This window comes from Protobothrops mucrosquamatus, unplaced genomic scaffold (genome assembly GCF_001527695.2).
Source record: "Protobothrops mucrosquamatus isolate PMUCROS unplaced genomic scaffold, P.Mucros_1.0 scaffold2158, whole genome shotgun sequence".
NCBI lineage: Eukaryota > Metazoa > Chordata > Lepidosauria > Squamata > Viperidae > Protobothrops > Protobothrops mucrosquamatus.
In genome coordinates, this window is record NW_015388254.1 from 102,849 (window position 1) to 128,651 (window position 25,803).

The following is a 25,803-nucleotide window of genomic DNA, read 5'->3' on the forward strand; positions in this document are numbered from 1 at the left end:
GTTTCCCCTCGATTGAAGGATTCACCTTTAACTCTTTTGCCTTGCAGGGAAGGGGGACCTGATTGGTTGCCACATCTCATCCAAAGAACAGGGGGTCCAGGCCAACGCAGATGTGCGGGGCCTCACCTACTGTGACCTGCAATGCCTGAGTTTGTCTGGCCTGCTGGCTAGTCTGGAGCTCTATCCGGAATTTGCCAGCCAATTCCGCCGCGAACTTCCCTGTGAACTCAGCTACAACCTGGGTGGAGGCAGCGTCTTCCAGGTGAGCAGAGCAGGGCGACAGGGAGAAATCCTTGTCCCTGGTGGGTAGCAATTGCCATTGCCACATTCTGGCTGCGGTAGTGATTCACTCAGTTTTTGTGCCAGGTCTCTGAGGGCAAATCCAATTACAAATTATTATTCATCGTATGGCACGTCCACATCACATTTCAATAAAAAACAAGAGAGATGAAAATATGAAACGTGAACTATAAAATATTATAAACATATGTCTAGATTACAGATAAAATTGTTTGCTTCATTAGTCACAGACAGGAAATCAGCCAAGTCTCCATTATAGGCTTTATTTTGGCACTCTGATATTATACATTGGACATCCAATCCAATTACAAAATGCAAAACGGGAGAACAAGAGTCAAATAAAAAAAAAGAGCTGGTTTACTTGAAATTAGTAAAAGATAATATATATCTGCACGGAGCCAACATAGAACCCACCAAGGCTAGAAGAGCATAACTCTGTAGCATGCTTTTCTTGGGCTTCCAACTTGCCATTAAAAAGAAAGGAGTAGCTATACAGGTGGGTAGGTCTTCAGTATATGCTTCAGAGTCACTCAATGTCAACAAGAAAATTTTGGGGAAATCTACTGACCAATCCAAATTTTAACCCACTTAGATGGACTTGGGGAAACTGGTGGTAATGGACTTCCATGCCTTTCCAGCTATTCTAATGCACCAGTTTGCATTGTATCCCACCTTTGTTCAGGAACTCTTGACAGCCATGAATAGCTTGCACAGGACATCCCGCTGATGCTGTTAATTCCTAATATTTGTACGAATGATTCCAGACTCAAACCAGCCCTTAGGCGAAGAAAAAAATATCGAGTGGATTCTGAACCCTTACAGCAGTGATGGCGAACCTTTTAGAGACCGAGTGCCCAAAAACTGGCCCCCCACCCCCGTCCCTGCTCCGCCCTGCCCACTGGGCCACCCACCACCTCCACGGCCCACCACAGATCACCCAGGCAGCCCAGCAGCACCATGGCGGCCACGCCCTCCGCCCATGCCCCGCAGCAGCATCTGCGCGCGACGGGGCGCAAGGGCAGAGTCTTGTCCCCGCTGCCCGGCTACCATGTCCTTGGTTGCGCTGCTTCACGTGGGCCACGCCCAGGGGCGATTCTCCTCCGGGAGGGCTGCTGGTGAGAAGGAGGCCGTGGGAGGAGGCGGGGCTGGGGAGACGGTGCGTGTGCCCACAGAGAGGGCTCCGAGTGCCGCCTCTGGCACCCGTGCCATAGGTTCGCCACCACTGCCTTACAGCAATCATTTCTAAAAACCGGAGATGGGGGAGTGGGGGGAGGAACTGGCAAAGAGAATCATTTACCAATGAAAGGGATAACTCAATGGGAGGAATATATTTTACACCTTTGGATACTCCTTTCCCAATTCTAGAGAGAAAGGCAGTTGTAATGGGAAAGGCAAGGGTTCCTTCACCGTCTCCCTCCCACAACAGGCAGAGTCGCCATCACCGAGCAGCCAGGAACCTGCCACTTTGCTTTCGGTGGTGAAGGACACAGAGATTTCATTTCCTCCACGCCGCAGAATGCCCTGCTTCCCTACACAGATAGAGGATGAGCCTTCCAGCCCCTTGCTCCCCAAGTCTTCTGGGGGCCACAGCCAGCTGCCCTCACGGTCAGGAATTACACGCCACGTGGCCTCCGACACTTCCTCGCGTCCTACAGCATTGAGGCTGCACAGCGTGCCCTGCAGCGGCCCTCCAGATCTCAGCCCCAGGTAAGGCCGCAGGATGCAACGGAGGCGCAGGCCAGCTTTGGGAATGGGGGCACTACTAGAAAGCCCCCATGTTGGCAGTCAAGAGGTTACTGTTGAAGCACAGATCCTCCACGCGCCTCCTCTTTTCTGAAACGCTTGCTGATTTTTCACCCCTTCTTTAAAAGAGTCGTAGATGGAATTGAGGACGGGTCCAGTTCAGACAAACCTATTTTCAATTTCCGCCTTGGCCCATCGGGACCAGATTACAGCAGCCCTTCCCCTGGAACAGGTAATATTCAGCATCATGCGGGGAAGGGATCACAAAGGTTTGATTAAGAAACAGAGCACTTGAAGGCTGAATTTGTCAGTTTGTTCCGTTTTTTTCCTCTTCCAGACAGCGGCCTGCTCACTATCCCTCCCGAGTTATCTGGTGCAGACACCATCGAGAAACTGCGCCAGGCGGTAAGGCTTTTTTACCTCAGATAATCAGTTTGTACATTTGATAGCATTACTCTACCACCCTTGACCGCTAATAAGTTAAGGACGTGTGTCTGCCTGCCATTTGCAGCCTGCTCAAAAACAGCCTTGTGGACTTCAACTCCCAGAATTCCCCAGCCAGCAATGCTGGCTGGGGAATTCTGGGAGTTGAAGTCCACAGGTCTTAAGTTGCCAAGGTTGCTTTGGACAGATGTTTATCTGGCGCATCCTTGCTTTTTGTTCAACAGGGAAGCAGACTACATATGAGCAGGCTGCCCTTGGAAATCTCAAAACAGTGGTCTAGAAAATATTCTCCGCAGAGAATGGTAGATTTTCTGGAAACACACTCATGATTTACCTTTTGAGTAGTCTTCCTTACATAATTTCTCTTTACCTATTTTCACATACCCCAGAGAGCTTAAATAAAAACGATATGAGTCATCTTTTAAAAACTAAAACAGATTTTTTAAAAATGCAATAAGCATCCTAAACCCTCCTTTCAAGACTTGACAAAACGGCTTGTTTGCGATTTTCCTAAATTCTCAAGAATGAAGGCAATCTGGCCTTTGGAGCTAGGGTATTCCTGAATGACAAGGTAATCATAGAAAGAAAAAAACTTGCTTCCAAGCCCTCCCTTTCTTCTCTCTCCCCCCCCCCCCCGTTATCACTTCCTGAGCACATTGTGGGGTAAGGGTGTTGTACGAGGACAAGGCAGCCATGTAGACAAACATGGGCTCAAACCTTACAGAACTTAAACGGTCAAAAACAGCACTTTGATTTGTAGGGTGGAGAGGCTTGGCTTTGGTGGGTTTCTGGGTGGTCTTCAAAGGCAGCTCCAAACGGGACAAACGCTTCCTTGCTGCTGATCAAGCCGAAAGTCGTGTATCAGAAGCCACCAACTGCAGATCTGTCCCAAAGGTACTTTTTCAAAAAGCCACTGGGCTTTCTTTGTGTTATGACCCAGCTGGTCAAGGCAATGCAGGCCTCCAAAGAGTTGTCTTAAACAGTGGCCCTCCAACAACCGGTAAGGCTCCACCCTCACCCTACCCTGAAGGAAGCCACCCTCAGTCCCCCCAAAACAACAGCCCTTATAGTACCAAGAAAGCCCCCAGAGTAGGAGCACGCTCACAGGGGCAAAGTTCCCCTAGGGTTCCATGCCCAATCCACCAGGCAGGGCTCCAGGCACAAGACCAGGGCATTCCCCAGGACGAGAAACAGGTCCCAGAAAAGAAGCAGTCCCAAAGCCCCAGTGAAGCAAAGGCCAAATGTAGGCCACCAGAGAAGGGCGAGGTCCAAAACAAAATGTGAAGAGCGATCTTCCAAGCGAGGCAAGGCAAACAGCAACAGGCACGAGTAAAAGCCGGGGGAATGTAAGCCAAAGCAAACAATTGTTCCTGGCAAAGACTTACTCCCCACGGCTTCTCAAGTTACTCCCCTCCAGGTGTTCCTTGTGAGTGGGGCAACCTCCAAGTAGCCTTGCAGCCCTTCTGTAGGCTTGCCTACGTTCCACTCTCCTTGCCCTTGGATCTAGTGGAGCAGGCAGCTGTTCCTCATCAAGAGATTGGCTGCCTATCAGCACCGCTGCTGGTCATTAGTCCATCTTCCTGTGTCTGTGCAGGCAGGCAACTCTCCATCTGGTCGACCACTTCCTCTAATGCTTGAGGGGGCCAGGACAGCATCGTCCTCAGTCCCTGGCGTGCCTTCCCTGCCGCATGGTCCCAGCTCCAACTCTTCCTGGGGCCATGACACTTTTGTTGTTCCTTGAAGATGTTTCACTCCTCATCCGAGAAGTTCTGAACTCAAGAGGAAAAACCGTCAAGGAAAAACAAAGGAAGCCCAGTTGCCTTTTGAAAAAGCACCTCTGGGACAACCATGATCTGGATGACTTGAGAATCTCCATAGACAATTGCAGATCTGCTGTCCATCAAATCCCACCCCTCCATCCAGAGTCAGATTTAAGGGTAACAACTGCCAAACCTCATGGCTTCTGGGGGGGGGAGGGGGAAGCAATCATCTTGCCTGGAATTAGTTTTGAATTATTTAATTTCCTCCCATCCACCCACCCAGCCTGGAAGGGCAGGAGGGATCTATAATTGATACGATGCCTCAATCCAAACCAACCTGCAGTTTCATGTAGCTGTTAAAACAATTTGGGGGAAAGGACCGAGTCCTACAACATCATCCAGAATGACCATAAATTCAACTGCTCCCTCCACCCGCCCTTCAGATTGGAACCCCAGGATCGAGGCCAAACAGTGCTCCCCATCCCTAACTCCTGCAAGCAGCCCAGAAAGATACTACAGTTTCCGTGGTGGCGAACCTATGGCACGGGTGCCAGAGGCGGCACTCAGAGCCCTCTCTGTGGGCACGCACGCCGTCGCCCCAGTCCTAGGCCTTCAGCTGGGTTTTATAAAACCTTTTCGCTTTAGGCCTCCGCCACCGTGTGCAAAAACAAAAAGAAAAGGTACAATCAATTTCAACTTCTCGCAGGAAAAAAAAGATTTCACAAAGTTGGAATTGATTGATTGAATTTTTTAGTCCCACCCAGTCTGCTGTTACCATCGCAGCCACGCCCACCCAATGGGCCACGCCCACCCGGCACCCGACGATACATAAGTGGGTTTTGGGTTGCAGTTTGGGCACTCGGTCTCTAAAAGGTTCGCCATCACTGCCGCAGTTGATGGTACTTGACACCACTGAGAGCAAATCCCAGCTTGGTCCCAATAAAAGCATCCTCAAAACCACCCAGACCAGTTTCAGTCCTCTTTGAAGCCTGACTAAAAGGGATGTAGATCAGCTGCTTCACCCAGCATTCTTTGCGAGAAGTAGCAGTCCTACTACCTTCTCCAATACTTTCCCCAGTTAGGCAACCTATACAGGACTCTCACTCGAGCAAACAAGAGCTTTTATTTTTCTCTTTTGCCATTCCACAGTCCAAAGCGTTTGAAGAGTGTATTTCATGCTACCGGAATTTCTTTGGGATGAGCCACCCCCCCCCCACACACCCCAAAGCCCAAGATCAAACCGTTCAACGGCCAAAAACGGGTGCGAGAAAAAGTACACCACTTCCTTCTTTTCTCCCCAACTTCCCAATTGGTCCTGTATGTTTCCAGAGGCCTAGTGATCTATTGCCAGAACTACTAAAAATTCTAGGCCTTACAGTAGTTGGAAAAGCCATTTTGTAAGCAGGGAGGGCTCCGGTCTAAGCCGAAAGGTGAGCAAATGACCTCGTTTCCTTTGCCTCGTTTCCCAGGTGGCCGAGCTCTCCGGGCAAGTTCAGCAAATGCGGGAGGGCCTGCACTCTCTGCGCCAGGCTGTCCAGCTCTTCCTTCTCTCCCAGACACCAGCCCAGCAGCGAGTCGATCCTTCTGCCTGTGGGTCTTTCCCCTACTCGGATGCTCCTACTACGCCTCTGCTGAGCCCCCTCAGGGTCGACACAGGACTTTCGCCAGCTTTCTGCTCCCACAGTGCGCCACCGGCACCCTGCCCTAATGGAGCCTGTGGCAGAGTTCAGTGGATGTGGGCCCCTCCAGCTGGGCAGAGCTCTCCCTGGCCTGGCACGTTTTGGACCCTGGGACGCCGAGCAAGGGATTCTGAGGCAGGGGTGCTTTCCCCCTCTGGTCACGGCCCCAAGGACCAAGGGAGCAACACGCCAATGCCAAACCTGAGCCAAAGAGAGAGCTCTCTGCCCCAAGCTTGCCCCGCCACAGATCCAGCATGCCACACAAGCTCTCCAGAAACCAAACTCTCTAGGACTCAAGACTGTGATTCCTCCAGCCTTGAGATGGTGCTGATCGGTGCTGGGGACGATGGTTCTACGTGCAGTGGGCCCTGCTGGATAGAGGAAGAAGGGACAGGGATATGAGTGTGCTGAGCACAACTGAGTACGCAAAGGTCAATGCACTGGGATTTTTCTGTCCTGGGAATATCAAGGGTTAGCCCTTCTCTTATGGGACCGGATGCTCCCCCATATTAGGGGACAGAGAACACAACAGAGAAAGGCTACAATCAGCTCTTCCAAGGTTGAGAGAGAGTTGTGATTGTCCTCATGATGGAGACAGAAGAAAAAGACAGCAAACGCCACGAAACACCCTGGGACAGTAAGGCACCTTTTGTCTTGACAAAAGTAGATAACTGCAAGCTGCTGTTAAAGAGTTTCTACTGTCAAAAGCCAAACCTGGTCCATCTGAGTGGTTACGTGGGCTAGGGAATACATCCATGCATCACAGCTTGAAATATGCAAACGTACCCATATTTGTACATGGTTCCATTTTAGACAACCTTCCTTCAGGCAGTTGGATTGTTAAAAGACATTGCTGTGGGGATAGTGAGTGGAATTGGAGTGGAAAGTCCCCCTGAGCATGTAATTTTCAAACGGGAAGGCAGGTCCAAGACTATCCCCCAGTCCTAGTTAAGAGTGGAGCTGGGCACCCTTTTTATAAAATAAAAAGTATGTTTTGAACTCCGACTGTTTTAACTGATGAACTGCTGTTGCTCAGGTGTGGTCCTTATGAGGCTCGCGAGCAACCTTTCCCATGCTAAATCACGGTATGTAGAGCCGCTACCAAAGTTAAATGAAAATCGCAAACTTCAGTTATAAAAATATACGGAAAAGAAGATTCTGCAATAAACTTCACCGCCGGTTCAATTCAGGCCACTAGCCAGTCTACACAGTTACACAAGAAATTTTAATGGACACAAAAGCTAGATTTTTTAAAAAGGTAGCAATGCAAAGGCTGCATTTTAAATAATTAGATTTACTTCCATTGCTTTTAAAACCCCAAACAATCAAACTATGACTGACAACATTCTGGTAAGCTTATTCTACCCTACAGTTTCAGGCAAGGATGTGCTTGCACTGAGGAGGCACGTGCCAAAAGCTAAAATAGCTCATTAGTCTGTCAACACCCCTGATAAGTAATAATATTGTACCACATAAACAGATAGGAACAGATGGACCTCTATTTTTATAACCAACCTTATTTGGAATAAATCATTCTTTTTCTTTCATACACAAGGAACTGAGATTCTAGTGGACAATACCTGAAAAACTAACATCTAGAAAGGAGACTAACACAGTGCCGATGAGAGGACTGATAACTATTATGTTAGCTTGACATTGGCTCTCCCCACATCCACTCCTGAAAAATCTCGTCACTCTGTCCCAAAGAGAGTCAAGCGCAATAGCCAATAGAAGCAGTAAGCCGTTTCTCGCACAAGCCAGGGTACTCAGCAAAGGGCTCCAGTTAGCCAAAGGGCTCTGTTTTAAGCCCAAGTCTCTTATCCCCACCCACCCCCTTCTCTTTCCAGTGGTTGAGTGTGTGCACGCACGAAACAAGAGTTCCTCTATGCTAAAAGGCCCAGGATTGCTTTGTGTCCTAGCCTCAAAGGAGGCAAACTGGAGGAAGCTGCATAAGCAGCAAAGAAAATAGCAGTTCCCGCTGGAGGAAGGAGTGGGGTCCTTTGGGTTGATCCAAGCCTCAGGGCTGGGCAATTTTGGCAGCTTCTGCCTTGATAAGAGCAATCAAATCTTGGTTGATGAGGAAAACAAAGCGCAAGCTGGCAATCTAGAAAAAGAGGGAGGGAGGGAGAATAGAATTAAATCAGTTTATTTGTATAGAATTCAGGGGCAGGCAACCTTGGCTCTTTTATGACTTGTGGACTTCAACTCCCAGAATTCCTCAGCCAGCAGGGCTCAGCTTCGAAACCTCTCCCTTTCCCCTCAGCATGGCTGGCTCAGGAATTCTGGGAGTTGAAGTCCACGAGTCATAAAAGAGCCAAGGTTGCCTACCCCTAGTTTAGATTCTGCTTTCATACCCAATTAAGACACAAGCCACCTTGAGAAGTTTTTCCACCAGTGTGGAGATCTTCAATGGCAGCTAACTAGAAGGTTCTTAGGCTAAAGTGACTCATGTGTCCTCCTTCCTGGCCAGGAGGGAACACGAGCTGGCCCTCCATTTAAGGCCATCTCCCCATCTGAGAGCTGCAGTCCCAACCCCTCTGAAGGTGCCACATTGGTGAAGGCTGTTAGCATCTGGGCTCAACTGAGTCCATGCAGATAGGCTGTAAGCATGGGATAGACCCACTGGTAATTTGCCCTGGCTATTATTACTAAATTTATAGCAACATTTATATTCTGGCCACTTCAAGTTAATTCTAAGCAATTCAATGTTTAAAAAAAAAACACACAGGTAAAGCAGAACAACAGCCAATATAAAGATCTCAATACTTTAGTATAATAAGTCCACAAAACCAAGTTAAAATTAACAGAAGAATAAAAATTACCGATTCAGCATCAATTAGCAAGAAATGCTATTTAATTTAATCTGAGCTCTAATTTCCCAGTCTTCCCACCCTCTAAAAAAGAAAAAAAACATTAGAACAAGAGGGATACATCCTACGGGCAAGGAGACAATATCTAACTCCCAACTTTTTCTGCTACAAAGCACAGCCAGCCCCCGCTCACCTCAACCACAGAGTTATTGCTGAGTTTCCACTTGCTGCCACAAAGTACTGGCCGCCCATCAACATAAATGGGTCGTCGGCCTTCGTTTGCCAGGAAAAAGTCCCCGTTGTTCTTCAGCTTGATGACACCTGTGTGCATTTAGGAAGAGATTAAGGTGACTTGGACTTTTCCCAGGAGGAAGAGAGCAAAGCCACGATGGAAGGTAACTGGGTCCCAAGCCACATGAATTTAGGCCACAGCCACCGTGGCACTGCCTTTAGAGGACATGTTGACCTTTCTTGAGAAACAGTTTATCTTCAAAAGTTAAGAGGCAATCTCCCGCCAAGAGAAGGCTCTCAAACTAGGCAGCCTAAAGAAAGGCCACTGAATACAGGTAGTCCTCGACTTACAAAGTTATGACAGACATTTCTCCCCCCCCCCAACTCAAAAGCTACTTATGACCTCATTTCAAAGTTATGACAGATGCATACCCATCTACCCGGTCATGTGATTGCATTTTGGGTTCTTGGCAATCAGCTCCCCTTGATGGCCACCCGTAGCATCCCGTGGTCACGTGACTGTGTTTTTTGATGCTTTTGCCAACATTTACGTCCAGTTTCTGACAAAAAAATGCCCATTGGATAAAATGGAATTGCTTAGGCACAGCGTTCGCTTAACAACTAGGGCATTTGCTTAACAACCACCCAAAAAAAAACCCCATCAGCTCAAATCATGCCTCAACTTACAACGGTAATTCCATTCTCAGTCACGGTTGTAAATCGAGGACTACCTGAATGTACTTTTCACATGAGGATAATAAATGTATGAGGAAAAACTGCAGAGCTGGCTGGGGGGGGGGGGGGTTTCACAGGATTCCAACAAATGCCTCAAAGATTTCATAGGGCCATCAGGATGGGCAAACACCATCTTACTTTTGCACTACTTTCAAATTTTAAAAACAGCTGTTTATCCTGGCAAAAAAAAAAAAAATTCTCAGGCATCTTGCAAGGTGAAGCTAGTGTCTCAGGAACCACAAGCAAGACTCTGGGATCTGGTTCCTGATAGTAATGCTATCTTCCCGGGGCTCAAAAGTTTTTTGTTTGTTTTTTTTCCAGTAATTCAGAGGCAAGAATCAATTCCGGTACCTTGTTTGCGGGAGATTTTCCAAGCAGGGCCTTCCAGTGCCAGATCTACATCAATCTGATTGTCTTTGGTGGCTCTGCCAAGCGTGATCTAGAAAAGGAAATTAGATTTTAAAAAAAATTCACTTTGCATAGCAAGCACAGCAGGGTTTTTGCTGGCGCCAGCGATCAAAACGAATCGGGTGAACTGACCCAATACATTTGTTTCTGATTTTGCAAAAGCTGACTTTTCTAAAAAAAAAAAAAAAGTCCAGATGATGGCATGTAGACAAGCCAAGTGAAAAAAAAACTGAAGTTCATCACAGGATTGAAAATTACACTAAGAACTCGGGTTCTCGGGCTTTCACTTTGTCGCAAAGTAAATTACATATTAAGGGTGTTAACAGTAAAGGAGTGGAAATCAAGAACCAATGTTAATTCTCCACTCCAGTGCCTGTATAATGTTATCTTCCACTGTCTGGGAAAGAGAATTAAAAAAAAAATACCAGCACCTCTTGAATTAAAAACTGTCCTTCTATCAAAACGTTCTCACTGAAAGAGCCCAGAGTCTTCAACCTTTCAGAACAAACAGATAGGCTGCGTACCTCAAAATCAAATGCAGCTTGATTGTGGGTAGCTAATTTGTATGATTGAAAAAAAAGGGTTCAACTTCCTCTCCTTGATCCAAGTTCCACCTCCTCAGTTTTGGGCCCAGCTAAATGAAAAAAGCGGAACTCACCTCCCGGGAGCGCATGAGGTAGCGTACCATCCGTCCACGCAGCACAGCCAAGGTCTGGTTATCAAAATCAGGGGAGCTCATCCCTAGGAGGAAGAAAAAGAGTAAAAGAGGCCGGCGAGGTTTTGAGAAACGGGGCCGACCATCATTTTGCGAGCTTGGCAAGAGAAAAGTGTCTAGTGGCTAAGAGTTGCATTTGGCGTGTAAGTTTAATAAATAAATAAATAAATAAATCGTGCCTGGGCATTATTTATACTAGCGGTCCCAACCTTTCCGGCTCCGCGGACCGGCAGTAAGGGGGGCGGGGAGGGGGGAAGGAGATGATTCCGCGTGCTCAACCTAATCCCGCGCATGTGCAAAGGGAGCTTCACGTGTTTCGCCCACCGCTTGCGTGGATCTGTTCCCAGTGGGCCGTGAGGCCAGTACCAGCCCGCAGACTGGGGGTTGAGGGAACCCCCTGATTTATACCCCTTCCGTTCCCAAGCTTGGCTTCCCAGCTAAGTCCTTTCAAGATCCCCTGGCTGCTCTTTCCAGCTACAAGGAGGCCTCTGCAGACTTTTCTCACCTGTTATACTGTCCACCAGCACTTGCCATTTGTGCAGCTCTTGCTCCAACTGCCGAATCTCACGCTTCTGCCTCCGGTCCGCCACGGTCAGTTCTGCGAGGAGGAAGGCAACCGCCAAGGAGAGCGCATGTTTAATAGAGAAGTGCAATGGCATTATTTTATAACGAAGGTGAAGATAATTCTGAAATCCTGGGTTTGTTTCTTCCCCCCCCCCCCTCAAATTCCCTTCTTTAGATTGCCCACCACCATTCAACCCTGGCAGCTCCTTCCTCCCCTTTTTGCAGGAAACGATCAAGAACGTGACAGAAATCGACTGAAGAACCCTAGCCTTTTAAGATCTGCCATCTCTCCCAACAAGGCTTCTTCCTTCTTTTGGCTCGGCTGCCGTCGGGCTTCTAACTTCAGAGGTTTTTACCGAAAGGAGGCAGGATGCCCTGTGGCCCTATTTCCTGGGACCATCAAGCAAATAAAGTCCAGCCCTACTTTTCTTCCACAACTTTCCAACAAAGAGTCTAATCTTTTGAGTTAGCACTTCCCAGGGTTTTGACCGAACAGAAAATAGTCGGAACCACACAAAGCCAATAATGCAAAAATGCAGCCACCTGAAGAGGAAGCTCCCATTCGGTCCATACATAGCTTCAGGTTATCAAACCAAGTCTAACTCACCGTGTTCCAACACTTCATCTGGTACATCCCTATAGGGAAAGGGGAAAAGGGTAGAGAAAAAGAGAGACACGGGAGGTTAAGCAGACCACAGACCGCCCACCGATTACTCCAGTATCAGTTTGGCCTTTGCTCCTGTTCTACTCTAAATTTCATTATTACAAACGTGTGCGCCTTGGGTCAGATTTAACATTCTGCCACTGGTGCAATGCAGACAACTTCAAAAAGCAAACGACTATCGATTCCCAGCTGGAATTTCCCAGGACAACTAGGATGCTGGCTGCAAAATGAATGGAAATAAAAGGCGCTGCACACCAAAGGCGCTTTTTCAGGAGGAAACGGAAGGATGAGAAGCGAAACGTCTTCAAAAAAAAACAAGAAGAAGAAGAAAGTCCAGTTGCCTCCTGAAAAAGCACCTTTGGGACAACCATGTCCTGGATGACTGAGAACTTAAATAGACGAAAGGCGCTGTAGAAGCTAGACAATAACCGTCATCAGATCTAAGTTCTATTGCAACACAATTCCTGAACATTCAATCAGTCCTCTGTGGAAGGGAACAGGAGTGGCTTCAAACTGTCACTCTAGATACCGAAGGGATGTTTGCCCACCCTAAAGTCAGCCCAGCCACATTGCTGGCACAATGCTCTATGGCAGACATGTCAAACACAAGGCCCGGGGGCTGGATGCGGCCCGCAAAGTACTTTCATGTGGCCCGTGAAGCCATCCTGGAAAGTGAGGGAATGGGCCCCGCTGCCTTGTCCCTGGCACAGGCCAGCCAGGAACCAATGTACAATTTTGTGGTGGCCATCTATGCTGAAATGCATTCAGTCTTAGCTCCACAAGGCTGTCTGGAAACAGCGAGGAACCAGGAGAACCTTGAGCAGCAGCCTTGAGAAAGTGGGGCTGGGCTTGGTGCCACGGGTGCTCAAGGGCCAGGCTGGGCATTTGACCTCTGCTGCCCAGGGCTCCCGGCAGCCCGTACCACCATCCAGCCCCCCCCCCACATGGCCTGAGAGGAACAGTGAGGCTCCTCCAGTGGACCATGCCTTGGCACTTGCCCTGGTCCCACCCCCTTCTGCCAGAGACCCTCAGATCTGTCCCACTCCTGCCCAGGCCCCCACAGACACCGTTGACGCGAACGATGTAGAGCTGGCCACGCCCACCCAGTAGGCCACACCCACTCCATCCACGCCCACCCAGTAGACCGCACCCACCCTGGCCACACCCACCCAGCCCCCCCCGAGGGCAACCGCAATGCTAATGCAGCCCTCAATGAAATTGAGTTTGACACCCCTGCTCTATGGCTTAAATGGGGGGGGGGAGTTATCTACCAGCTTCTCACTTACTTCAGCTTGCTGTCATCTATCATGTCTTCAGCATCCGAGAAGTTGAGCACTTGGTCTCCTTTGGGCAATGGCTGCACTGCAGAGAGGGCACACGGTAGTTTAGAATTCAGACCCCAGGCTCAGTCTCAGCCTCAGCCAAGGAACCAGCAGGCCGCCTTACCTGTTTGATCGTCCAGGAGGTAGTACTGCTTCATGAGCTGCCAATGGGTCTGCAAGACTTTGGCAGTGCGGGAAGGGTAGAAAACCTCTGGGTGTTTGTGCAGCAGGTCCTGGAATGTATCCAAAGTAGGCTGACTGGTCTAGGTGAACAGCAGAAAGAGAGTGAAAGCGGAAGCCTTCATTACACAGAGTGGCGTTTATTATAATTTTCACTATTAAGGGTCTTAATAAGGCTTAAATTTAACTCAAGCTTGATGGGTTTTTTTTACTAACTTTAGATTTCCCCAAAGACCAGAGAAGTGAGATTTACAATAGTATCAGATCTAATCTGGCCTGTGACATTGTATTATACAGTAGTGGCCAAAATTGTGGAAACCTTTTGGGAAAAATGTGCAGTAGAAATGCCACCTTTGGTTAAGTTTCCATCAATTTTCTTCTAATTACTTTATAACTGTAGCCTTGTTCACTTAATAATACTATTTTACTTTGGTTTCTGGGCAACCAGTCAACTCTTTTACTTTAGTTTTATCACGTTTTACAAGCTCACTAAATGAAAGGACACAAAAAAAAACCCAACCAACTTGATAGCGATCACATAACACACTGACAAATGTCCTCCTCTCAGCTTCAATACATGACATCGATAACTGAATCCTACTGTGATCTGACTGGCTCATTGCCAAAACAAGATGACACCTGATTGGCTCTCTAAACACTCACGCTCATTGGCTACCATCAGATGAAGGAAAGCTACCCGATATCAACCTAAGCAAGTTGTGCTTCCTTTCTCTGGTTATTTGGCTGTAACTTTTCATAGAATACAGTACAGATAATTGAACAAACTTTGTTGCATTATATTCTTGATTAAATTATCTTTCCATTGATATATAATTGTATGGTACTACTCCCCCCCAAAAAAGTGGTGTTATTAGACATCAAACCTCAAAAATACACTTTTCCCAAAAGGTTTCCACAATTTTGGCCACTACTGTTATGTATTAACTACAGAAACAACGAATAACTCTCATTAAAAGCCCTTCTTGGCACTAAGAAGAAATTGCCAGGAGCGACAGGGGGAAAAAGCAGAACTTGCGAGGCCTTAAAGACTGATACAAAGGGGCTCTCAGATACCCAGGTTTGCTTTGTGCCAGGGCTACTAGGGCTGGGGATATGACACCCAGGGGTATTGCTCCTTACCGATCCCACTTTGCTTAGCAGCTGTTCCTCCGCTTTGCTGAATAACACTTTGCTCTGCATTGACGCAATGGCTTCAGGATGCAGTTGCCTCATTGCTTGGCAAGACAGCCTGTAGGGAATGAAGACAAAGGGACCAAAAATTCATTGGCTTCCCTGACTCAGTGTGATTGTTGTCTCTCAGAGTCTCCAGCAGCATTTGACCAGCAGGAAAAGAGGAAAGAGGAAACACAAAGCGATACACGCTGAATCTCTTTCTTAACATGTAAACAAATCCAATACATTTAAATCCCAAATGGTTGATATATGCATCCTATCTTTTTCAAAGGGGGTATGTAAGGATTTTCCACCTTTTAGAAAGCTATCCTGATGTTTACGCCAAAGAAATGCAAGATGACTTTTTCAGGAAAAGTTGGGGATGTCAGAATCAACATTTCACGTTAATGCCAGCACTGATGAACCAAAAATTAGTTCTTTCGACTTAAAACCATCTCCCCTCTCAGTCGTTTTTAAGAATTTTATTATTTTTCTACTCGTAGGATTCCAGTCTTTAGTGCCACATGATTAGAAAACCCTTCTTTGCCTCAGAAAATAAAATAAAATAGGCACTGGGAAACAGAACATCAAAATACCTCTTGCAATGATCAGGAATCGTTATTCACCTCTACTATGAAGACATGCTGATCTAGAACAAACATCACTGTATCAACATTTAAGCTGGACTACCTTGCTTTAACCCTCTGGAAATCTGGAATCTGTTCTACTTTCATCTTTCTTCCACTTGTGCTTCTATCAAGCCATCAATGATATATAGTAAAATCCCACTTTCTGCTGTTTACTACATCGTGTGCTATCTCTGTCACGCAAGAACTGTGGAAGGGATGGATGAACTACATGCAGGAATGTTATCTAAATCAGGAAATGACCCGTTTCAATGAAAACAACCAGCTTCTCTTCCTCTTTCAGCTTGACTAGCCTTCTGGACTTGTCCTGGACACTCTGCCTAGTAGGGCACCAGATGACACAGCCATGCACCAGCAGGAGCCATGGTTGGAGAGGAAGCAGCCAGCAGGAGCACAGACAATAAGGGTACTGGTGCAAGCAGACCAGGCCTGCTGCTTGCAGACTCTTAATTTCTCTCCTCGGTTGGAACACACGGAGCTTGCTTCTTCCTCAAAGAAAGAGGAAACTTTTTAACATCCGATTTGCAAGAATCGGATCAAGAAGTTAGATAACATCCCTGTGGTATGGAAGAAAAGACCTCGGTTGGCAATGGCACCTGCAGCAAGCCGAAGTGACACCCAGATGATGACACATGTGCAATTGCATCTATTGGTCATCTATTCTCCCCATCAACCATCATGCGAGGTGGTAGTCACCACTGCTTCTCAGCAGCTGTGAAACTGCACATAAAATGGGAGAAGGGATGGGAATCTTGATCATTTCCCCCCCCCCAACCTGGCAATCAATGAATCCCCATTGGTTCAGGGGTTCACTTTCCTAGCAAGAAAAGATACAAGAGTAGCAGTGCCAGCTCTACTGAAAGGAATGGAGAAATGCTGGCCAGACATTATAATCGGTCCTCTCTCCTCTTCTGTTCAATATTTATGTAAAGCCGCTGGGGGAGATCATTCGTGGCTTCGGGGTGGATTTCCATCAGTACGCTGACGACACTCAGCTGTACATATCCACCCCGGGCCACCCCAACGATGCCCGTGACGTGATGGCCCGGTGCCTGGAGGCCGTGAGGGTCTGGATGGGGAGGAACAAACTCAGACTCAACCCGTCCAAGACCGAGTGGCTGTGGCTACCGGCGCCTCGGCATAGCCAGCTGATTCCATCGCTGACTATAGGGGGCGAAACTTTGGCCCCCTCGGATCGGGTCCGCAACTTGGGTGTTCTCCTGGATTCGCGGNCCAGCTCGCGGGACTGGCCTAAGGGATTTTAAAGGGGTTTTAATTACTTTTAAATTTGACGTATCTAAATATTTCTTTTTAATCAATTTTTAATTAGATGTATATGTTAGTATTTTAATCATTGTCAGCCGCCCTGAGTCCGCAAGGAGAAGGGCGGGATATAAATGCAATTAAATAAATAAATAAAATAAATAAATAATAATAAGAGTGGCAGAGAGAGAGACCTAATATATACTTTGCCACATACATGGCCACGTGTAACCCTTTATTCCAAGACTCTGCTTGGAAGTAGAATCTATTAAGTCAAAACAATTCACTTCCAAATAAGAACATATAGCAGCGGTACCCAATTATTTCCTGCTCTGCAGACAGGCAGCAAGGGGGAAGGAGGGGATGGTTTCACTCACGGGCCTGCCGCTTGCACAAATGGCCACTGCCTGGTATCAGGCCACAGACTGGGAGTTGGAGACCCCTGATATATAGGATCTCCACAAAGGAAAGTTCTCTGGAAACTAGACCAACACACATTTGTCTTTCAGTCTACCAGGATGCTTGCCTCCCCTAAGAGAGTGATCTGCTTCTAGTCCTCAGCTGGTAGTGAGGTCAGGTTGCCACCTGCCTAGTCTCAGAAACAAGAGAGTGGGAGCCTTCACCACAGCTCCGTTCTCCCCCTTTGAGAATCAGGATTGTGTGAATATGACCAAACTTACTTGGAAATCACAGGGTCATAGAGGAGAGCGTACCACCGCTCCTGGATTTCTCGCAGGTTAAAGCGACAGCTGAACTTGACTCCCAGATGCACAGAGGTCAGATCGTTGGTCTTCAGAGAGAAAGAGAAAGAGCTCTCAGTTTTAGGGTGGGGGAAACACAGTCAGGTTTGAAGAAAGAAAGAAAGAAAGAAAGAAAGGAAGGAAGGAAGGAAGGAAGGAAGGAAGGAAGGAAGGAAGGAAGGAAGGAAGGAGAAAGAAAGAAAGAAAGAAAGAAAGAAAGAAAGAAAGAAAGAAAGAAAGAAAGAAAGAGAAGGAAGGAAGGAAGGAAGGAAGGAAGGAAGGAGAGAGAGAGAGAGAAAGAAAGAAAGAAAGAAAGGAAGGAAGGAAGGAAGGAAGGAAGGAAGGAAGGAAGGAAGGAGAGAGAAAGAAAGGAAGGAAGGAAGGAAGGAAGGAAGGAAGGAAGAAAGGAAGGAAGGAAGGAAGGAAGGCGGCAACTATATTGACTTCTAAGCACTTTGAGCTTTAATGGAACAGAACCCACTGAAGGATAAAGCAATCAAAAACTGATTACAAAAAATGCTGAGGAGGAATGGTTTCAGAAAATTAATATACTTCTGCAGCTACAGTGGACTGAATCAGGCCACTGACCCACCAGTTTCAATACTGGCTACACAGGTAAGTCCTCGACTTACTACCGTAATGGTACCTGCATTAAGCAAATGTGGCAGTTGTAAAGTCAATGCGTCAGTCCTAAAGCAAACCCATTGTTCACTATGGAGCATTTTTGCTGAAAACCGGAAGTAAGTGCCGGGTATTGGAAAAAAACATGGTAAAATACAATCATGTGACACAAGACACTGCAAATGGCGGTAAATGCAGGCCAGCTGCTGAGCACCCAACATGCGGTTACCTATTAGATTTGGGGGAGGGGGGGCTGGTTTCCATCATAACTTTGGTTGCTAAGCAACCGGTTGTTAAGTTGAGGACTACCTGTTCTGATAGAGGCACACATTAGAAAGATTCAGGAAGAGGGTGAGAATGGTCTCCAGACATATTTTGAAAGGAACTGCTTAGGAGCCTCATGTAAGCGATTCTAGTTTTCCTAAGGAAAGAAGGGCACCCTAAGGATTTAAATAGCCTTTTTGAGCACTATGGATAAACATCTGGGACAGGCATTCTAAGCCCATTTCAGTACCTGAAGCACAGCGTTGATCAGTAGCAGATCATCGGTGGGTTTCCAGCGGCCCAAATCCTTGGTGACCTGCAAGGGCTGCTTGCTCTTCTTCATCCGTTTGGTGAGGCTGGGATTTGGAGCAGGGCTTGGCGTGACAGGGGTTGAGATGGACTTGGACACCTGAAGAGGCAGAGTGGGGAAGGGACACCGAATCACAAGAGACACAGCAGTGAGGGAAGCCAAAACACTCCAGACAGCTGAATAATAAAATAACTAATGTTCATATCCTAGACCAGTGTTTCTTAAAGTGCAGTCCTAGGACCCCTCGGGGAGTGGGGGGGATCCCAAGAACTTCCCAGGGATTTGCAAATTCGAAATTATTTTCTAGCATATGTTGAAAAATAATACAACATTAAAATTCCATTGAACAAATGTGAAAAGCGGTAGCGGCAGTGGATGTAGTAGTAATTTTTCATACGGTAATAAAACAGTGATACATATAACCCGTACGAACGGAAGCTCTTTTGAAGCCCTCCGTAATATTTACAAAGGGAAAGGGGTCCTGAGAGAAAAAAGTTTAATAAACACTGCTCTAGGCAGAGAGAGACCAGTTCTAGGCAAGGCAAGCTGTGATGTTTTAAAAGCATGGCAGTCTAAACTTGGTTTACACCTCAGCATTCTTACCCAGTCGGAACACTCAAGGTAACCATCAGCCTTCAGTTAATGCAGGGCTAGGCAACCTTGGCTCTTTTATGACTCGTGGACTTCAACTCCCAGAATTCCTGAGCCAGCCATGCTGAGGGGAAAGGGAGAGGTTTCCATGCTGAGCTATGCTGGCTCAGGAATTATGGGAATTGAAGTCCACGAGTCATAAAAGAGCCAAGGTTGCCTACCCCTGAGTTAGTCTAATTGCCCATCTGAACTAGCTGCAGCATGTCTGTCAGGCTACTAACAGGGACAGTTTGACCTGTCATAGTCATCTTGACATGTCCTCTGCTTGCCCTGCTCAGAAATATATCATTGCAACCGAGCAAGCGATGGCAGGAATCAATCCAGGAAGCTTGGCCAGTCCTAGCAAGATTGAGGTGGCAGAAATAGGGCAAGAGAAAGAACAGGGAAGATTATTTCATCTACTCAAAAGAGTCTCCTGCAGGCCTTAAGTTCAGAAGGCAAGTGAGGTGACCGGAAGTAGAAACCCTTGGATTCCTCTTTTCCTACAAGGACACGAGAATCTAACTTTGCCTGGCAGGATTGGCTTATTCCACGAAAGAGGATTTCAAACCAGCCCAGCTTTTAGAATTGTCAGTTACAGAGAAACAAAAGAAGCTGCTTCTAAACAAACTGCCAGTCAGACTTACGAACGACTGAAAAGAAAAAAGAACTAAAAGATTGGGCACCATTATTTTTCAACACGTACCTACGTATTTTAAGTTACGCACGGATGTTTTGTCCTGGAATGTGGATTCAATAAAAGAGTCCTAGTTATGTTACGGTAAAACTGTCCTACGCGTGGCCTGGAGAACAATAAGGGGATTTCTGAAGGCCCTCCCTCAGTGAAACACAATGAGGCAGATCAGTCACTGACTCACCTTCTTCTTTTCACTAGAAGATGGCTCACTGCCAGAGCAGCGTCCCGGCTCCACCCCGCTGGGGCCTTTGGCCCGGCTGGATGATTTGGCAAGGCTGCTTTCTACCAGCTCATCATCGAATTTCTTCCGCTTGATGAACCTAGAATGGCGAACATCCGCATTGCCATAATCTCAAGGAAACAGCTATCCCCCTCCGCTACTTTCTTTAACAGTGAGTCATGGGTAACTTCAGTGGACATTCTTTCACTTAGCAGAATTGTGGACCAAGTCTTTTAGGAAAAGTCTAAGCTATGTGTGAATAGGGCATAATTGGTCCCAGTTAAGTCAACCAGCATTTTAACAACCGTACTTGGGTGGGTGTGTGTGTGCGGTTTGCACAATATCCCCAGTCACTCAGGCTAATTAATATGCAACCACATGCAACGATTTTATTGTCACATTTTTGCGGTAATTAAGAGCAGCCATTATTTCCAGTTAGCTCTAATAAGAACTTGAGACGAAGATTAATTGTTGGTGGAGAATTCTGGTTAGTGCTGACCGGAAGTAGTGACTGTTTCAGGTTAAAATGATACATTTAATCATGGGAAACCTATCAGCTGTGGTTAAGAATCTGCATAGGGTAGGGGATAAAACACTCTTGAGGGACTTAATGCATTACATGAACATGTCTCTGTAGTCAAAATGCTTGAGATATATTTTATAATTCACATGCAACTCTACAGGAACAGATCTTGTTCCTTAGGGCAGTAGCATCTAGGCCCTTTGACCCCATGAAATGTACTGAAAAAAAAATCAAAAATTCTTCTCTAATCAGCAAGAACATCACACAATTATTCTCTTTGCTTTTACTGCAATAGTATTAGCACTTAGACTTATATACCGCTTCACAGTGCTTTACAGCCCTCTCTAAGAGGGTTTACAGAGTTAGCATATTGCCCCCAACAATCTGGGTCCTAATTTTACCGACCTCAGAAGGATGGAAGGCTGAGTCAACCATGAGCCGGTGAGAATCGAACTGCTGGCAATAGGCAGAATTAGCCTGCAAAACTGCATTCTAACCACTGTATTACCATGGCTCATTTTATGGCCTAGAATAGGGGTGTCAAACTGCTGGCCCGCGGGCCGGACACATCATCTGGAAGCCGTGCTCACCCCATTGCAGGCAATGGCAAAACTGTCCCGATACGTTTCGCGATGTCACGTGACATCGCGGGTTTGACATGTCTGTTCTAGAAGAGAACGAATCTGGTCATTTTTGGTATATTTTGTGATTCCCAAGGTTCCATCCTTTCTCTCAATTAAGGGAGGATCAAGGGAAACCACCAAGTTTGGCTGGAAAACGAACATGAGACCACAGTTTGATTAGACAGCCTGTTGCCAACCTCCTGACTTAATTGGTGCAAATTAAGAGAAAGCAAAATCCTTTGTGATTGCTTCAAAAAGAGCGACTTCAATAGGTTTTACTCAAACATCCTCAGAAAACAATGGCCACATTGCATCTGCGTATGAAAATAATCCAGTCCATTTATCTATACTTTAGCGCTCGTTTCCAACAAAGCACCGTATTTCTAAATTTTAAATTCTCAACTCTCCAAACTAAAAGACACATTTGGAAGCCAGATGTCCTCCTTTCCCTGGATCACCTTCCCAACCACGTCCATCACAGTACCTGGATGAACTACGTCGTTTTGGAATGGCCCCGGATACTTGCGATGAGCTTCTCTTTTGTCCTGCTAGAGACTCTTCGTCTTCGGAGCGGCTAGCTGTACCCGACGCCATCAGTCTGGAATCCAAAGTGTCTGGCAAGAGACAGGAGCGCAGATTTAGTGCTTAGTGCTGGCTAGTTCTGACTGGATCCCAAGCTGCAGCCATGTCTATTAGGTAGCTGATGCAGAGGGAAGCAAAGGGAAGCCCTTTTGCGCAAAGCGATTATGGGTTCATCGCTAACCAGCAGTCTCCGAAGTCAAAAAGAAATTGCATACTTGGAATAGGTAACTTAAAAGCAAGTTAAGCACCCTCTTTATTCTAATATATATTTTTGGCTTGGGAATAGACTATTGATTTCAGAGGAAATTATTCTAAGCAATGTGCTCCACTACGACAATTAGTATTGCACAGAAAACATTTTCCATCATGACAGTTTTCAAGGAAGGTAATAGTGGACATAACCATTTTGGTTATTGTTCTGCTTGGCTGTTAAGAGCAGCTATAGGAAGTCCTTGTTTAGCAACCACAATTGGTTCTAGAGCAGAGGTCCCCAACCTTTTGGGCACCAGGGACTGTTTTCGTGGAGAGAGGTTTTTCCGTGGACCGGAGGGGGCATGGTTTTGTGTGCTGCCTGCATCTCATGGATGGGGCTCTGCTTTTTTGTGCGGACCGGTTGCTGGCATGCCGCGGCCCGGTACCAGTCCATGGACCGGGGGTTGGGGACCCCCGTTCTAGAGACTCAGTCATTAGGTAAAGTGGTTGCTAAGTGAAAGTCACATGACTGCGACTGTGTTTACAATTTTATTTCAGCTTTCCTTTGCTTTACATTGACAAAAGGAAAAAACCCCAAACAGTCTGGTGAGCCAAACGGAACTCATTTCACAAGAAACCCAGGTAAAAGAGCAAATCTCATATTTTTTTACCCATTCCCTGCTCTTTGGAATGCCCAACCTGGCACTGGGATAATTAACAAAGAGAATTGATGTTTGTATTTACATTCATCGGAGAGGAAGGAATTACAACAGAACACACAGGTACTCCTTGACTTACAACTGGCAGCTTGGCAACCTTCAAAATTGCAATGGACGCACTTTGGGGCTACTTACAACCAGGATTCAAAGTTCCACTAGTTGGGTTCTTCCCGACAGTCACGTGACTGCCACACAGTGGCATTTACAATTGTTTAAAGCACCCTAGGGACACATATTTTTTGAGGGTTTTTGCTGAAAACCTGCATTTACTTCCAATTTTCAGCAAAACTGTGCCCATAGAAACCATTGGTCCCTTAACAACCAGTGTTTGCTTAACCACAGCAGCCACTTTACAACTGTCACTATTTAAAACTGTGACGGGCAAGCTCCTTTACAGTTGTAGGTTGAGGATTACCTGTAACACAGGCACACAATGGAGAATAAGCTCTGAAAAAGAATGAACTAGATGTTTTTGTTTGCCAGCTGACCAGGAACTACTTAGGAAGTTAAAGAAAATCTTTAGTGTGAAACTGATTAGGGTCGCCTCAGTGTCAGGCAGAACTGAGCTTGTTAACTTGCAGTTAGTGCTTTTTAGAGACCCCACAGTATTCTAGAGAAAAGCAGCTTAGGAAGAGATATGTTGTTTAGGCCAGAGCTTTTCAACCTTTTCACCCATTGTACCACTTTTAGGATAAGGCAATACCACCAGTCGCCTGTGTACACACACAGAGCATGCGCCTGGCATCCCGGGTGACTGTTTTGCCATGCAGGCTGACTGCATTCCCAGCGCTTCCCTTTCACCCGGGACAACAGGCGCCAGTTTGAGATGCAGACAACATAGACTCATCCTCAACAGCCTGTCTTCAATAATGAAGGGACACAGGGCAGAAAACATCCTGCAGCCGAGAAGGCTCCACACACATTTGCACTACTCAGGTGACCCTGAGGACACAGATAAACCTCCAAATGGCCTCAATGACTCTCTAAAAGAATGCAAATGACCAATTGTCTGCAAGGAATATAAATCTTTGCATTCCCCACCATCCAGTCAGAACTGAAGAAGTGTTTTGGATGAGAAACGAAACAAGAAAGTCCAGTTGCCTCCCGAAAAAGCACCTTTGGGACAACCATGACTTGGATGACTGAGAATCTCCACAGATAAAATGAGAGAGTTCCACAAACACCATCTTGAGTTCTTAAAACAGAAAAGAGGGATGCTGTTGAGTTACTCCTGATGATTTCATGGATACATGAAGTTGTTTATATGTGAATGTTGTTTATTTGGCAACAGCATGAAAGCAAATTGCCACTTTTCTTCTTCCAGGATATTTTTTCAATTTCCTGTTTTGTTTTTGGGACAGCTTTGAAACAATCTACTAGTTCCCTATCCAAGTATTAACCACATTAAGCTTGTTTGGTATTTCAATATCAATTTGTTGATTGATTTAATGAACAATTGCTGCCACTTGCTGGACCAATTAAAAGTAAATATATCAAGCTCAATTCCTGTTCGGTACATGACTTTGTCCATGTTATTTCCTTGGTAGGAATACAGAAATGGTTTGTTGTTGCCTATTCAAGTTCTACAACTCTGAGATTTCTGGATAGTCTCCCATCCACTCTGCTATAACTCCCAGAAGAAAACTAAGATATCAATATAATACCGAATAAAATGATACAATATATTCAGACCCAAAGTGGCTTAAGAGTGCTGTCACAGCTGCTTCTTTAGGTGTACAAATTACTAACAATGAGACTATTCCAATTCTGGATCAAAAGAAATACCAGATCCCAGCCCTACTAAAGCCACTGCTTCATTCCATGACTTAAAAAGAAATACATAATATTTAATAAACATAGATTTCAAGTAAATGTGATAGTGTGGTACAATGGTGAGTCACAATCTTTGCTCAGAACTTCAAATAAACTGATCTAGCTTTAGGTAATTCCCATTTTTATTATATTGGTGCAGCCTTCTTTAATCTGGAGCCCTCCAGATGTGTCAGACATCGATTTATGTGATCAAAAATTATAGGAATTCATTGGGAGGACATCAGGTTAAGAAAAGGAGTGGTATGATGAAAACAGAAATCCCAAAGTAAAGAATCTTATTCAAAATTGGGCAGCCCTCCCTAATTTTATGCCTTCCAGGAGATTGGCCTTATGGGAATTGTGATCCAATTTACTTAGAAGACGAAAAACTACCTTAAAAAGGCAGAATCATGCACAATTAATGAAACCATGCAAACAAGGCGAATTCAATCAGCCCAAGCGAATCAGATTGATATGAATTTGGGGAAAAGAAAGGAGCAAGAGTAGAGCGCTTGCGCAGTTCTAGTCCCTTCGCCTTTTTGCGCATGCGTCCCTTGTCCGCCTCGCTCGTTCGTTTCCTAACCAAGAAGCGAAGCTGTTCTCTCTGCCTAATCTCAACAGATCTCAAAATGTTATAAAGTCTGTTTCGGCATTACCTCACCATTCCCGATCGTTACGATAACGACAACAACGACTCCCGCCTCTCTCCCCAACGTCCATGTCGGAAACGCCAGAAAAATCCCAATAACTTCCGGGGAAAGAAAAGGAAAACGAGACAAGAGAAAGATCAGTTCCGGTTTAATTGTCTCATGCCCGAGAGCTGAATGGGGGAGCGGCCATCTTGGTTAAGGGCATCATTCCAGTGCTTCAACTTGTCCAGAAAACGTAGAAACCTCATTGCCCTCACAAAGACTTTTTTCGGGCATCGCGATTTCAGTTGATGTCACTCATTGCCTGATGTATTTGCACACCTTCTGATTGGCATGAAGTTTCGCTCTGCCACTGGCTTTTAGATTAAAAAAACATTTTCTCAGACTGGGGGGGGGAAATATGAAATACGACGGACAGACTGCAGAAAGGACGGTGGCTTGAATTGCTATAAGATGGATCAAATAAATCCATTCCAGTCTCGTTTTGGTTTGACAGCGATGTGCAACTGTTAACAGAAACTCGTGCTTCTTTCTCTTTGAATATTAGTTGCTGAGGAGAAATAACTGGACAGCACTCGCCTT

At 46.1% G+C, this 25,803-nt stretch overlaps 2 protein-coding genes across 2 annotated transcripts in view; one reads left to right on the forward strand and one right to left on the reverse strand.

Moving 5' to 3' along the window:
* The window catches only part of KCNH3 (potassium voltage-gated channel subfamily H member 3), a 69,981-nt gene extending 63,650 nt beyond the window's left edge, over positions 1-6,331 (forward strand). The window contains exons 12-16 of the mRNA XM_029285742.1: positions 48-262; positions 1,727-2,007; positions 2,172-2,275; positions 2,381-2,448; positions 5,717-6,331. Coding sequence (XP_029141575.1) covers positions 48-262; positions 1,727-2,007; positions 2,172-2,275; positions 2,381-2,448; positions 5,717-6,328 — 1,280 coding nt within the window. The 3' untranslated portion in view covers positions 6,329-6,331. The remainder of the gene's footprint in view (positions 1-47; positions 263-1,726; positions 2,008-2,171; positions 2,276-2,380; positions 2,449-5,716) is intronic.
* An 801-nt stretch (positions 6,332-7,132) lies between these two features.
* On the reverse strand, positions 7,133-25,302 carry LOC107294927 (microspherule protein 1). The gene is made up of 14 exons (XM_015824196.1): positions 25,228-25,302; positions 21,751-21,880; positions 20,082-20,220; positions 18,514-18,672; positions 17,319-17,428; positions 14,696-14,804; positions 13,500-13,638; positions 13,340-13,415; positions 11,997-12,025; positions 11,331-11,423; positions 10,769-10,851; positions 10,054-10,141; positions 8,930-9,057; positions 7,133-8,030 (listed from the first exon to the last, which is right to left on the reverse strand). Exons 2-14 carry the CDS (start codon positions 21,858-21,860, stop codon positions 7,944-7,946), a joined length of 1,350 nt encoding a protein of 449 aa, XP_015679682.1. The 5' UTR covers positions 21,861-21,880; positions 25,228-25,302; the 3' UTR covers positions 7,133-7,943.
* Positions 25,303-25,803: the final 501 nt, after the last annotated feature.